Genomic DNA, 15,763 nt, shown 5'->3' on the forward strand with positions numbered 1-15,763 from the left:
TAGTCAGACATACTTCCATCAGGGTGCTACTAGCAATGGTTGCACATCAGGATCTTGAACTTGAGCAACTAGATGTGAAAACAGCTTTCCTACATGGGGAGTTGGAAGAAGAGATTTATATGACACAACCAGATGGGTTCCAAGTTCCGGGAAAAGAAGACTATGTTTGCAGATTGAAGAAGTCCTTGTATGGGCTAAAGCAGTCTCCTAGGCAGTGGTATAAGCGGTTTGACAGCTACATGATTGAGTTGGGCTACAACAGGAGTGAGTATGATTGCTGTGTGTACCATAACAAGTTGAGTGATGGTTCTTTCATATATCTGGTTCTGTATGTAGATGATATGCTTATAGCTGCTAAGGCTAAGTCTGATATTCAGAGGTTGAAGGGTCTTCTCAGTGCTGAGTTTGAGATGAAAGATTTGGGTGCTGCAAAGAAGATTTTGGGGATGGAGATCTATAGGGAAAGAAGTCAGAAGAAACTTTTCTTACTCAGAAAGGTTATATTCAGAAGATTCTATCAAGGTTTGGCATGACAACTGCAAAGCCTATAGACACTCCAAGTGCTTCAAATAATCATTTGTCTGTGGCTTTTGCACCCAAAACTGCTGAGGAGAAGGAGTACATGAGTCGGGTTCCTTATGCTAGTGCAGTAGGGAGTTTGATGCACTAGGCCGGATCTTGCACATGCAGTCAGTGTAGTTAGTAGGTTCATGGGTGATCCTGGTAAGGAGCATTGGCAGGCAGTCAAGAGGATTTTTAGGTACCTAAGAGGTACTTCTGATGTTGGTCTCATTTATGGGAATGATACCCAGTGTTTAGTCACTGGTTATTGACAGTTCATGATTATGCTGGAGTGTTGACAGTAGGAGGTCAATGACTGGTTATGTATTTACTCTTGGTGGTTCTGTCGTTAGTTGGAAGGCAACTTTGCAGGCTACAGTTACTTTGTCTACTACTGAAGCAGAGTACATGGCGTTGACAGCAGCTGCTAAAGAGGGAATATGGCTAAAGGACTAGTTAGTGATCTTGGGTTGCATCATGATCAGGCTACTGTTTACTGTGACAGTCTGAGTGCAATATGTTTAGCTAAGGATCAAGTCCATCATGAGAGGACTAAACATATTGATGTGAGATACCATTTCCTAAGGAGTGAGACTAGGATTAAGGTGAAAAAGGTAGGAACTGCTGATAATCCTGCTGACATGTTTACCAAGCCGGTTCCGCAGAGTAAGTTTCAACATTGTTTGGACTTACTCAATGTTCGTGATTGTTAATTGCCCTCCTTGGGCAATTCTGGGGTCCTTAGGGACTAATCTGGTCTGGATGTCTTTTGGGACAAATCTGGTGTTTGGGAGATTCTGGGCGTTGTGATCAATGCATCTGTTTTTGGGTTATTATGAGAGGATTCAAGTCAAGGTGGAGATTTGTAGAAATATGCCTTGAATCATTGTGCATCGAAGGTGTTCGAAGAAATGCGTCAAAAAGGGGTTTCGGGAGACCGCCCGATCGGGTCGGGCGTGGCCGCCCGATCGGCCCGCAACGACGCTGAGGTAAGGAGTAAAAGTGTCGCCCGATGGCATCGGGCTGGTTCGCCCGATCGGGCGAGTCACCAACAACGACTCGGGCGACTTCGCCCGACCGGGCGCGCAACGAAACTGGGAGGAAGTAAATTACCGCCCGATCGGGCGGGTTCGCCCGACCGATCGGCGGTCGCCCGACCATCGGGGGTTCGCCCGACCCGATCGGGCGGCTGCCCGGTTAACGCGTTTTCGCGTTTTTCTGACGGGATATAATACTCTGTTTATATTCTAGGGTTTCTTATCACGAAATACATTCTTTTCTCTCTGTAATCTGTTCTTCTCATATAATAAAATATTCTCCCTCTCTCTGCCGTGGATGTAGCCAAATTGGTGAACCACGTAAATCTGTTGTCTGTTTTTATCGTTTTTTTTGCATTCATAATTTGTTTCTCTCTCACGTCCGTTATAACAAATATATATATTGTGTTGGTCCTTTTATTGGAAATGGTTGGGTGGATGACTATGATTTCAGTGTTATTTTATAAATTTGAATAAAGGTGTAGAGTATATTGTTGAGGGGAAAATGAAAAAAATAGTGGTTCCATATCAAAAATGAGATTATTGTAATTCGTATAGGATAATCGGACTTATAAATTAAGTGTTGCAATGAATACGGGACCAAAGGAATGATTATTATTGTAATTTGTATAGGATAACCGGACATATAAATTGAGTGTTGCAATGAATAAGGGGCATATCTATAAATTGAGCCTAAATTTGATATATTTTACCATATTTTTTCACAAACTAATACTTTTCTTTCTAATAACTTTCTCCTACCTAAAATTATTCAAAATGTATATAAAGTAATTAATATATCGATCACTAATTAAAACATGAATAAAAATTATATAAGAATAAGAACATTTTGGATAGAAAAAAGAGTATATGATGGAGTATACCAAAAGTAAGAGAGATAAATTAAAAAGCCAAGTGGGACTAGTCTACCCATTGGTGGGAAATTAGTGGGACGTGAGGTGTATGTAAGAAGGAGGAAAGGAGAAAGAATGGAAAAAATATAAGGGTTATGCTATATGCAGCCCTTAGGGTTGCATATAAGACATAAATACATTGCTTAAAATGGAAATTAGTTGTCAATTTATGACACAAGTTTGCATTAATCTATGTAATAAATGATTAGTTAATGCTTGTTTTTTCCACTTTTAGCTTCTTATATGCAGCCCTTAGGGCTGCATTTAGCTTTTCCCAAAATATAAAGACCAACCAAAACCCACTCACCCATTGTACATGCTCTTATATACGAACTTAAAGTTACAAGGTGATTCCCCAATCAACTACATCAAACTTTGCTTGATTAAGTTATTGGAATACTAACCAGACATAAATCTACCATCACCATGCAACATAAATACTCTTAGATTTATGGTGCGCACAGACAGTAGATGCACTGCAAACTATATCTTCATAATAATATTGAATTCTCAAGGGGGGAGGTCCACTCCATGCATGGTTGCTATGATTTTACGATATAAGTTTTTTAAAAAGAAATATAAATTTGATCTTTAGTTGGCTATAGTTTTGGACCACATTTTTAATTTTGTACAACACTTTACACCTATATTTGTACCTTTACTTGTGAAAGAAAAAATGCGTATTAGATTTCTTTCTCATTTAAAGAATTGTTGAACAATTAAATGAGGTATCTAAGAAGTAATTAACTACATACATCAGACGAAAAACAATCACGTAAGTTGAACCCAAACGCCTTTACTAGGAACATTCTGATGCACCACAAAGAATATATAAAACCCGGGCGGGGCGATATTAGCGGATCCGGGTATCATAATATTGACTTGAAATTGGCCCGTGCCCGTTAGCTTTACGGGCTTTGTATTGGTTAGCACCAACAACCTCTGGCTCATTGAAAATGAATGTGTATTAAATGGTGGTCTTAGCATTGTGACCTTGATTAAATCCAGATTATTCGACCCGACAATAAGAAACTTGACCTTGATTACTTCCCCATACCGTATCCTAGAACCCGAAATTGGAACATTGATAATAGGCCGAATCTCCACTTTGGTCGGATCCAAGTATGAGGGTGAAAATGCTTCCAAACTAAGTTCAGTAGGGTAGAGCACATTTGTGAAGTTGTATGTTCTATGGGGGTTACTTCCACCCACTACAACCCGCCCATCTCGTAATAGAATAGCGCTCGAGTGGTACAACCTAGGGATATTTGTAGATCTTTGGACCGTGAATCTGGATCCTCGAATATTATCCGGGTGGTAGATCACCGGGCTAAGAACCGGGTCTCGGCCTAACTCCCACCCAGCAGTACCGGATCCAGCCCCGTTAATTATTATGACATCCTCGTTAGGTAGGATCAACATATCGCCCATGACTCGTGCCATGGGCATAGTTTCTAAGGACCAAGAGGGGTTATGATCATTAATATTTATTCGTGCACACGTCTTTAGTGCTGGCAAAAACTGACCCATATTTAGAGCTTTTAAATACGACCCAAGTGGTGCACCTCCACATATTAACACCTCAAATTGCATATTCAATCCAAGCTCCAAATTCTTCAATGGTAAAAGAACCGCGGATCCAGTGCTTGGATAGCTCCGTGGATCACCACCAGGGATAGTCGGGTAAGTCCGAACAATCACATTATTGTTATAATCAAACAAAATAGCCCGATTATTAGCAAAAATAAACAAATTTCCATCCACGTGAAGAAACACATAAGGGTACAAATTGTTCTCTTGTTGAGGATCATGTGTTTGTGACAAAAAAGGTAACTTATAAAGTTGAGATGAAAAAGATGTACCATCTTTAGGATAAAACTCATAATTAGGAGCTCTTCTACCACCTATAATAATGGACCGACCATCAGGTAATACATGATTAGTAGCGTACCACCTCCGGTCCAACAACTTGTTAGGGAACTCAACCCAATCACAACCACTACAAGATGGTTGGAAAGTTCTAACCACTCGCTCTCCATCATTGAAACCTCCAGTTTGCATCAGGGTGCCGTTTGGTAGGGTGGTTCCCGAGGAGCACCATGTGTCGGTTAGCACGGTCAGGGGACGGAAGGTGTTCGAGAGAGAGTCGTACTCCGCCGAGTGGGCCGTGCAGTCAATCTGCAAGGCCTGATCGTTGGGGTCTATACGACAATTTTCACTTGCTAGCGGAAGATTTGAGGACCCAAAATCGGTCCTATCATAGATAATAACACGGTCATCGTTTAAGAGTTGCATGTGCATGGCAGAAATGCCTATGCTTTTTTTTAGTAGATGCCATCTGCCACCCCCCGCAGCAAATATACTGCGGGGGAGAAGGATGAGGAGGAAGAAGAGGAAGATATTTGACATAGAATGAATAGTACGTACTACAATGTATGAATTTATGAAGGTAGAATGTGAGGGTTTTTTTTGTTATTTTTTGTTGGTGTTTGGTTATAAGAAGAATTATTTGGAGTGTAAGTTTTGTTTGATTTTCCGGTTTGTTGGGATTTAAATACATGTTGAAAAGCTAAAGATCAGGGCAGACAATCTAGGGGGGAATAATGGAGCCTTAGCTTGTCCCTCGCATGCAATTTGCATTTGTAATTCATTAAATGTATCATGCAAAGCAAGGGGTCCTCTTTCTTCTACTGATTTCTCTAATAATGAGTAGTAGTTAATACTCACCATAAGAGATAGTACGCCCCGAATAAAGAGAAGGATCAGCAGCACATGTACAACCGCAACCGCTGCCTTTATTCTTCCAACTAAACACCCATTGTAGTATTCTGACTTATGAGGTAAGCAAGGGGTCTAGGAGGTGGATGTAAAGAATATTTATTTCGCGTTGCATATTTATGGAGGCCTCATAATTTTTTAATGGATAGATATATCTAATATTAGTGACGGAGCTAGTAGGGGGACATGGGGACAGATGTCCCCCATTTTGAGAAAATATTGCGTGAAGACTAAAGACAGGGCCGTCTTCAAGATTTTGGGGGCCTGTTCTAACATGAAAATTGAGCCCTAAATTTAAATAGGAGGTTAGAGTTCTAGAGATGAAAAGTTACAAATCTAAAGATAAATCATTGACAAATTTATTAATGGTGGGAAACAAGGATGATTTCTTCAAATATGAAGTAAAATTTTCAATATAATATATTTTAGGACATTTATAATTTTTGGGGCCACTGTTGTTCGACTCCTTGGACACCCACATCTACCTCTCTGACTGAAGAGGAAACAAAATTAAACTAACAGAGAGAAAGTGAGAAATTCCCAGATAGAAGTGGTAGAGACTAGAGAGTACATTGGAGGTGGAGGTGGGTAAGACCCTATTTGGCTAACAGGGGTTGGTGGAATTACGGTTTCAGCATCGACGGCGGATTAGAAGGATAAGAATAAGGGTTACCCGCCGCGATAAACACAAATGAGGTGAGTGTTGTTTAGGAGAGAGATACTAAGATATGAAAGATAAGTTTAGCCATGTTTAAGCAGAAGGTGAAGGTTGAAGAAAACAGAGGAAGTGGATGAATGATGAAGGAAGTAATAAGGTGGGTAAGTACTAAGTACTAAGTAGTCCACTAATGTGTGGTTGGATTATTTGTGAAGAGGAAGACCGTGACTTAAAAGGACTCAATTTTGTGACTTTAAATTCATGGGCTCTGTTTAATAAGAGTCATTCAAATTTATTTATTTTTTATTGAAAAATTAAGTCAGCCCAAGGGCTAACCCTTACCAAGACTACTAGTTTTGTAGGAACTACCAGCACATTGGCTGGTAATGCATGCAAAGCATGTTAAGGAAATACCCCCCAGAGGGGAATGCTCTACCACATGAGCTAGCTCCTTATCCTTATAAGAGGAGAATATTTATAGTACATCTGGATGTGTCATGTTCATGGTACACCCAAGATTACTTTCTTCAAATGAACAAAATGAGCGAATGAGCAAATGAGCAAAATGAACAAATGAGCAAATGAGCAAACATTTCTACTCATTTAAGAAAATGATCAAACACTTTTATTACGAAATGAGCAAAATGAGCAAATGAGTAAATGAGCAAAATGCCCATATGAGCAAATTTGGTGTCAAATGAGCACCTGAAGTTCTAATTTATTACAAAAATACCCCTGGGTGTACCATGCTCATGGTACACCCGGGTGTACCATGAGTGAACTCTTATAAGAGTCATTCAATTGAAATGCATAATTTTAGCTATCAATTTGTAATTTTTTTGATGATATATTATAAAATCATCTAAGCAAATTACTAGTATATGAAGTATTTATTTTTCTTTATTAGTATTATTTGAGTACATCAAAAGGCTATATCTTAAGGTATAACAATGAATTTTTAGTTAATAAATCAAATAATTTATAGTTAATAAAATCAATACGCTTAATAATTAACAATAAATATCTACATCGTAATTCATAATATATTCAAAGTTGTATTGTTTTGGATATAAAACGTTAAATATTAAACAGTTTGTGTCGTAACTTATTTCTAAAAAAATTATCCGCATGTCTGACATCGTATTTCGTCCCCCCACTTTGAGAATCCTGGCTCCGCCACTGTCTAATATAAGTTATTGTGTAAATTGTTTGTGTACATAAAAATATTTTTTGTTGTTCGTATAATAAATATAGAAAAAACAACACAAATAATATTTTTACATCCATTAACAATATTTATTATATACACAAATAACATTTGTTACATGAAAAGTTGTGTCTACCATCTACCTATAGAGGTTTATCATACCTCATGTTTATGACCATTGTACATTCATCCTTTTTTTTTTCCTCTCTGTTGTCTTTTTCTTGGGAGATTAATTGGTTATGCTAACCATATCGAAAATCCTTGTGCTAGTTACTATGTATGGGTTCTAGAAATAAAAATATCATGCATAATTTTGTAGTATTTTTTTTTTGATAAGTAATTTTGTAGTATTAGAATACATTTTTTATATTATCATATTTAGGGTTTCTTTAACATAATAAAACACAAATTATGGGGTTAAGAAAATAACATGAATACAATAAGGTTAATGAACTCCAAAATTTTAGGGTCTTTATGTTTTTATTATTATCCTCCCTCCGTTTCCTAAAGATCTTCTCACTTTCGGTTTAAATGCGTTTCCAAAATATCTTTCCTCTTTTACTTTATTCCTTATTTGAAATTTTTTTCCCTTTTTACCCTCTCATGTCCCTATCATATGGTTTACCATTACATTATTAATTCAATTTTACTCTCTTTCTCTCTCCTACTTTAACCCCTTTTTATTTGTTTATTTATCTTAACCCTTTTCTCTCTAATCTCCTACTTTACCCACCCCACACCCCATACAAATGGATCCTCCTTAGTATCTGTAGGAACATTAACAAGGAAGAACTTTAGGAAACGGAGAGAGTATATATAAGAATAGGATCACGTAAAAACCCCTCGCTAAAAACTGAAAACTGCAACATAAAATGAGCAAAAAGTCTCGAAATTGAGCAAAAATTGTAAAATGAACAAAAGTTTCTGAAAATGAACAAAAAGCATAAAATGGACAAAAGTTTGTAATATAAAATGAGCAAAAATTTCGTAAAATGAGCGAAAGTTTGCTAAAATGAGCAAAAGGTTCTTAAAATGAGCAAAAATCTGCAGAATGAGCAAAAAGGTCGTTTTTAGTGGATCATATATATATATATATATATATATGTTGTACTTAAGTAGAAACAAGCATTATATTATGAGACACTATAATATTAGTTAGAGTGAGTAGTAAGTTTCAATGTTTCAGTTAACTCTAATGATCAGGAGAATGCAAACGAAATTTTAGGGTGCGTTCTCTTCACCTGAATAACCCTAACACTGAACTGAACTTATTGGACGGACCTGAATTGAACTGAACTAATTGGACCTGATTGAACTTGATTGAAATTTATTGTACCTAATTGAAATTTAGTGCCTCATTGAAACTTATTGAACCTAGTTGGAACTTATTAAACCTGCATGTAGCTTATTATATTTTATTGAACCTAATTGGAAGTTTGACCTTATTTAACATAAAAAAAAAAAAAAATTGATGAATAATAACATAAATATTACCCCTAACATATATACAATCCCTCAAAATTTATTATAACATAATACTCCCTCTGTTTCAAAATATAAGGCATTCACGCTTTACGAAAATTTGCTTTGACCACACATATCTCTCAAATACGATAAGTAAAAATTATAAAAATTATACCGTTGGATTCGTCTTGAAAAATACTATAATAATATTATTTTTTAAAATTATATATCAACATAAATTGAGAGTAATTAACGGTCAAAGTTCGACCTCGAATATCGTGCGTGCCTTATATTGTGAAACGGAGGGAGTAATAATTAAAATTTATCCTTCAAAAATAGTAATTATTAGTTATCTCTTATGATTAACATTTTAATATAAAAAATACCATTTATATGCTTGCTTATACACAACTTTCACCATTAATATATCTAATAGTGTTGCTCTAATTTTATAAAACACTAGTAGGAAATCAATTAATAACATTTATATCTTTCATTGTTATTAGTAACGAAAACATGTTATATCTAGTTATTTAAAGATAAATTGCAAAATATTATAATTATGATGATTATTATTGTTAACTTTATATTATTATGATTATAATATTTTTTAATAATAACATAATCAGAAAATACTAATACGAGTAATAAAATAATAGATAATAATGTAAATATAATACTATATAATCATAACGGTACTTTAATTAAAAAAATTAATAATAATATATCAGTTAATCGTAATATGAATAATAAAATAATAGACAATATTACAAATATAATACTAAATAATAATCATAGTGTTACTTTAATTAAAATTTTAATTCAAACTTATTGATCACTGACTATTTGGACCTTATCGGAACTTATTGCATCTGATTGAAATTTATTAGATCTGATTAAAACTTATTGGACCTAATTAAAACCTATATAAATTAAACTAAACTGAACTGATTAAACCTGAATTAATTTATTAAGATCAAGAAAACGTATCCTTAGTTATCTTCTACTCATCTCCCAGGCATTTACGGCCCGTTTGGTAGTTGATCATAAATGGTGGTAATGGGAATGAATTCATGTGTAAATTTGTGAAAAATATCATTGTCCATTCCCATGGTAATGCTATTTTATCCTAAAGTGTCCACTTTCCTTCTTGAATTTTCATTCCCATCCAATACCACCTTGTAGGGTGGTAATGAGTGGTAATGAAAATTGCTTGTCCTTGAAGACAAAAACACAAGTTTAGGGGGTGACATTGCTTGCCCATGGAAAAAAAATATCTCCCCATGGAGATTTTAAGGGTGCTTCCCTAATAAAATTACACTTAAAATTCATTCCCATTACCGCAATTTATTGACAACTACCAAACGGGCCGTCAGTACAGTACTATGACAAACACGTACGAGAGGATGTGAGGTAAGACAGTGTACGAGCTTTTGCAAGTTGCAAGAAGGGGTCCCAACTCCCAACCAAAGACTATGTGCAATGGACTGGTACAGCCGAATTGGTACTCGATATAAAATCATAAAGGTGCTTAATGCTTTGCTTTATTACCGGGCCCATTTATATTATTTGAAAGGCCATAAAGTATCTTTGCCTACTTCACCTAGAAATATGGAAGAAAATCTAGGAAGCCCAACTATAATGAATTGTTATCACTGATCTTAATTCCCCCCATCTATTATCAAACCTATCGTTATACTCCTTAAAGAGTGTTTGGTTCATATGATTTTGGTATGAGATATAGGTTTAGAATGAGCAAAACTCATATTTAGTGTTTGTTTAATAATTTGATAGATTTAAAACCCATATCTCAAACCCATAAGGTATGGGGTTCAGAAACCCAAGGGGGAGGTGGGTTTGGCTCATACCAAATTAGCAATACCTTAAGGTATTAAATAAAAGAAAAAAATTTCATTCCCAAATAAAACCAAACACATGGTATTAGGTATCAACTTCCAAACCTATACCACCTTGATTTCATTCCTGATTCCAAACCCATATCACTATGTGAACCAAACGCCCCCTTAGTTATCTTTACTTTCCCCGGTTGCCTTTCAGAATTTAAAAAAACTAGTAAAATTTATTATAAACCACTTTAAAAGAAAAATCACCTTTTCACGAAAAAAAATAGTTTTTAAAATTTTAGACATGTAGCATTGACATTTCCAGTTATAAAAGACTAGCATAGATAATATATGACACTCAAATTTTTATTCAAAAGTATCTGCATAAAAATGATTACTTTTTAAAATTCAATACCATTTCTAAGTAGGAATGACATTATGGGGGAGAATGATCAATTTCCAATTGCAATAAGATATGAACGTGGTTCTTCAATAGTGATTTAAAAAAACATATGAAGAATCGACAGAAAAATTTAATGACAAATATTACAACTATAATTACGTAAGCTGAACCCATATTCCTTTACTAGGAATATTGCGGTGCACCACAAACAACATATAAAACCCAGGAGGAGCTATGTTAGCAGACCCGGGTAAGCGGACTCGAACTTGAAATCGACCCTGACCCGTTGGCGATACGAGCTTTCTGTTGGTCAGGACCAGCAATCTCTGGCTCATGGAGAAGGAATGTGTATTAAAGGGTGCTCTAAGCATGGTAACCTTAACCGAAGCCAAGTTAATCAACCCACTAACCGAGAACTTAATAGTCAAGAATCTCCCATATTTGATCTTAGCACTCGAAATTGGTTTGATGATAACGGGTCGAAGTCGTGCTTTAGTTGGGTCCAAATATGGGGGTGAAAATGTTTCCAAGCTAAGTTCAGTAGGGAAGAGCACGTTGGTGAAGTTATAAAACTGATGAGGGTTACTCCCACCCACCAATACCCGCCCATCTCGTAGCATAATTGCGCACGAATGGTACATCCTTGGGATTGTACTCGAGCTTTGGTTCTCGAACCTGGATCCTGAGGCTCTATTCGGGTGGTAGATCACAGGAGTGAGGACTGGTTCCCGACCCAACTCCCATCCAGCACTACCTTTGCTTGCCCCATTAATTAACAAGACATCTTCGTTTGGTAGGACCACCATATCACTCATGACCCGAGCCATTGGCATAGTTTCGATTGCCCAACTAGGGTTAGGATCAGTAATCTTCATACGTGCACATGTTCTTAGAGCTGGCAAAAACTGACGCGAATTTAGTGCCTTTAGGTATGACCCTACAGGAGCACCCCCACATATTAACACCTCCGCTTCTATATCCAATCCCAACTCCAATTTTTTTAATGGCAAAAGAACGGCTGATCCAGTGCTTGGATAGCTCCGTGGGTCACCCCCAGGGATAGTCGGGTATGTCCGGACAACGACATCTTTGGCATAATCAAACAATATTGCCCTATTATTAGCAAAAATAAACAAGTTCCCATCTACATGGAGGAACACAAAGGGGTACAAGTTGTTTTCTACTTTGGGAACGTTGGTTTGTTCCAAAAATGGCAACTTGAAAAGCTGAGAGGAAGATGGTGTGTCTTTAGGATAGAACTCATAGTTAAAGGCTTTTGTGCCGCCAATAACGATCACCCGACCGTCAGGCAAGGCATGGTTAGAGGCATACCATCGACGCTGCAACAACTGGTTAGGATGCTCTACCCAATCACATGCATTACAAGATGATTGGAAAGTTCTGACCACTCGATCTCCATTCCTATAACCACCAGTTTGGACGAGGGTACCGTTGGGAAGCGTAGCACCGGAGGAACACCAGTTGTTGGTTAACAAAGTGAGGGGCCGAAAAGTGTTGGTCAAAGAGTCGTACTCCACAGAGTGGGCTGTGCAATCTTTGGGATTCCCGGGGCATCTGCCATCAGGAAAAGTGATGTTTGAGGGACCAAAGTCGGTCCTATCATAGATAATGACACGATCATCATCTAAGAGTTGCATATGCATGGCAGAAATGCCAATACTTTTTTGTAAGAGCTGCCATTGACCATTCTCCGCAGCAATTATGTTGCGAAGAAGAAGAAGGGAGAACAAGGAAAAGATGATATGAGACATATGATGGAGAAATAGTAGAAAGTTACAATGGTTTTTGTAGGTGTATTGGGAAGCATATTACGTTGGGTATATATACACAAACACACATAAACTATAGCAAATGTGGAGCGAATAATTCAGGGTGTAATGCTGGTAGTTAGTGAGAGACCAAATTGTTAATTCATTGAACCATGTTCCTCATATTTGCAAACTAGGGTAATCTATTTTAAACCTGATTTTTGTACAAATATTAGTGTATGAATCGATTTGTGAGTTGTCAATTGCATGGGGGGATTTATGATCAAAGGAGAGAGGGTTCTATTGATGGCACAAACAATAATGTGAAAAAAAAAGGTTGTGGCTTAATAATTATAGTGATACCTTGTTTTATGCGGACATATATGTAAAATCTATGCAACATATGTGCAATATGTGATCATAATGTTATGCTCAAGCAAACTTTCACTTCTCACCAAAGAGGTCGAAAAGAAATAAGGGAATGGAAGAAAATTCCTAGGAAAGGAGGTTGGACAGCAGCAATAGCCTGGGTAAAAGAGAGCACAAATGATAAGTTTTCAGAGCCACAAGAGTATTTGCTCTCTCACCTCTACAAACTAAAGTCAATGTCGGAAATTGACATAAGGTAACTGTCAACAACAAAATGGTAAAAGTAAGGTTGTTTGAGACTAAGATAGTTTCCAGCAAAAACTTGAAAGTTAAAGTAGTTTAGGACAAAATATCTTTTCCCAATTAATGAAATAGCCCCCTCACATTCTAACAAAATGCAATAAAACACAAGGCTAACTATCATTTATCAATTTCATTTTCACATATAAGGATAGGAGTTAGCTCAAGTGGGTAGAGCGCTCCCTCTTGGCCCTTGAGGTCAGGGGCTCGATCCTTACCCCCAGCAATTATGCTGCAGCATTTCCTTAGCATGCTATGCATACCTTACCAGCTAATGTGCTGGTGTTTCCTACAGGCTAGTAGCCTTGTAGGGGTTAGCCCTTGGCTGACTTAATATTCTAATCAAAAACAAAAAAAAATTCATTTTCACATATTTGTGATCACGAGAAATTAATTAGATTATAAGATGTAATTTGACGTTTTTTTTACTGTTTGAAATATTATACTTTCCAACTTCTAATATAAATGAAACACTTACTATCTTAGGTTGTTTCAAAATAAATGAAACTTTACTTTATCTAGTATTTACTTTTCTATATCTCTCTCCTCATCATATGAATCTCTCTTTTTATTTCTCTCTATTTATCTCCTCTCCTTAATCCTAGTGCCTCCCCTTACATTTCATTTTTTATTTTACAATGGAGGAAATATGAGAAGATTTACTAAATTTCTAAATAGTGCCTCCCCTTACATTTCATTTTTTATTTTACAATGGAGGAAATATGAGAAGATTTACTAATATTTCTAAAGGTATTATCTTAGCATACTTTCTCAAGATATACTTCCTCTCTTTGTTAATTCACCATTATGTTTTTCACACTTGCCGAAACGTTTCTTTCAACGTTAATATCTCAAATTGCGTATAAGTAAGAAATAATAAAATTTTGATACTTGGAATTTTTACATTAAGATGAATCTAAAATACACCACTTGACTATATTTTCTCTTATATAACAACACGATATAGCTTAACAACATTGGTTGATGAATAGTGTCGAAAATGAAATGGTGCAATAGAAAAAATGGAGAAAGTATATACTTTGCTAGCTAGTAATTTACAAACAGCAATGAGAAAGTGTTCATTTACAAGAGTATACACTAGCTGATAACTCAACATATTTTACAAGTATTTTTGAACATGTTAAATCTAGTTATCAAAACTAGAAAATTTAAATTTAGAGTAAAATTTTGATGGTTAAAATATAAAACATATAAATCAAGGCTTATGTCTCAAGTGACCATTAAATGTTGTTGAGTCCAATTCAGAACCATCAATTTACAGAAAATCCTTACTAGGAGAGTTCATTAAACTTGCAAGATATTTTTAAAATATGAGGTTCAAAGTTTTAAACTAATTATAATATATTGAGCTTCACCTATCTCTAACATTTAGCTCGTTCATTTCTAAATAAAATGAGTCCGGCTTTTTCGAGATCGGCTCGGTCAAAACTCAGCTCGTGGTGGCTCAGCTCGAGACATAAACGAGTCGAGCTGAGCTAGACAAAGCTCGGCTCGAAAGCTTGTAAACAGGCTCAATTATACTTCTATATAGAAAAATATATTTATATATATACATAAATATATTAATCTAAATAACACACAATAATAAGTTAATAGTTTCATTGTTTAAATGAAAACCTATATTAAAAACTAGGCGTGACAAAGAGTCAAGCATGTTCGTGAACAATTCGAGCTCGGCTTGTGCTTTGAGCTTGGCTCAAGCTTGAATGAACTTAAATTAACACAAGCCGAGCAAACCATTGTTCGATCTTGGCTCGACCGATAAGCAACCCTACTTTCACTAATCAACAACAACAAAATTAGATATAAACATAGGAGGCAAATAATTTTATTTTCTTTGATTCTTTACCTAGTGCATCTTAGAGGGATTTTCTTCCCTTTATTTTAAAGAGGTTTTTCGGCGTCATAATTCGTGCTAATGCTAGTACCTGGTATGTTTTTTAGCTCTTTGTTTGACTTCTTAATCATCGGTTAGACAATTACCATGAATTGCGTTCCTATTAGTACGCCATGACATTATTTCTAATAATAATTAACCAATGGTTTGACATTTAATTCAACTGTTTAGCAATTCAAATACTACAGATTAAGTGTACATGAGATAATGTTGTAATTGATAATATATTAAATAGCATGCTTATATCCAAACCGTATCAACTATTCAATTATGTTTGCCAAATCATGTGTACACAACAAATTAACAATTGTCCAACTGTCATTCCATGCAAAAATTCCATCTACCAAGCCATGCAAATCTTCACAAATCTTCACTAGTATTAAAAATTCAACATTTATGATGTCCTTCATATATGCACATGACAAATAAGGCGACTCAAAAGGTCTGTTCTTTTCGACATAAAACACCTAAACTGATCTGATTGCAACTGAATTAAACTGAGCTGGACTGATTGCAACTGAACTTAATTAAAATAACTAAT

At 35.9% G+C, this 15,763-nt stretch overlaps 2 protein-coding genes across 2 annotated transcripts; both read right to left on the bottom strand.

Annotated features, from left to right (window-relative positions):
• Positions 1-3,073: 3,073 nt before the first annotated feature.
• LOC104887805 (aldehyde oxidase GLOX) lies at positions 3,074-6,229 on the bottom strand. The gene has a single exon (XM_010672556.4). It carries the CDS (start codon positions 4,919-4,921, stop codon positions 3,284-3,286), a length of 1,638 nt encoding a protein of 545 aa, XP_010670858.1. The 5' UTR covers positions 4,922-6,229; the 3' UTR covers positions 3,074-3,283.
• Positions 6,230-10,939: 4,710 nt separating this feature from the next.
• On the bottom strand, positions 10,940-15,625 carry LOC104887794 (aldehyde oxidase GLOX1). The gene has a single exon (XM_048638567.2). The coding sequence runs from the start codon at positions 12,636-12,638 to the stop codon at positions 11,022-11,024; it is 1,617 nt and encodes a 538-aa protein (XP_048494524.1). The 5' UTR covers positions 12,639-15,625; the 3' UTR covers positions 10,940-11,021.
• Between the last annotated feature and the right edge of the window lie 138 nt (positions 15,626-15,763).

This window comes from Beta vulgaris, chromosome 1 (genome assembly GCF_026745355.1).
Source record: "Beta vulgaris subsp. vulgaris cultivar EL10 chromosome 1, EL10.2, whole genome shotgun sequence".
NCBI lineage: Eukaryota > Viridiplantae > Streptophyta > Magnoliopsida > Caryophyllales > Amaranthaceae > Beta > Beta vulgaris.

Excerpts from the sequence above, each read along its gene's own strand:
- LOC104887805 (XM_010672556.4), bottom strand. The coding sequence starts at position 4,921 with ATGTCAAATATCTTCCTCTTCTTCCTCCTCATCCTTCTCCCCCGCAGT.
- LOC104887794 (XM_048638567.2), bottom strand. The coding sequence starts at position 12,638 with ATGTCTCATATCATCTTTTCCTTGTTCTCCCTTCTTCTTCTTCGCAAC.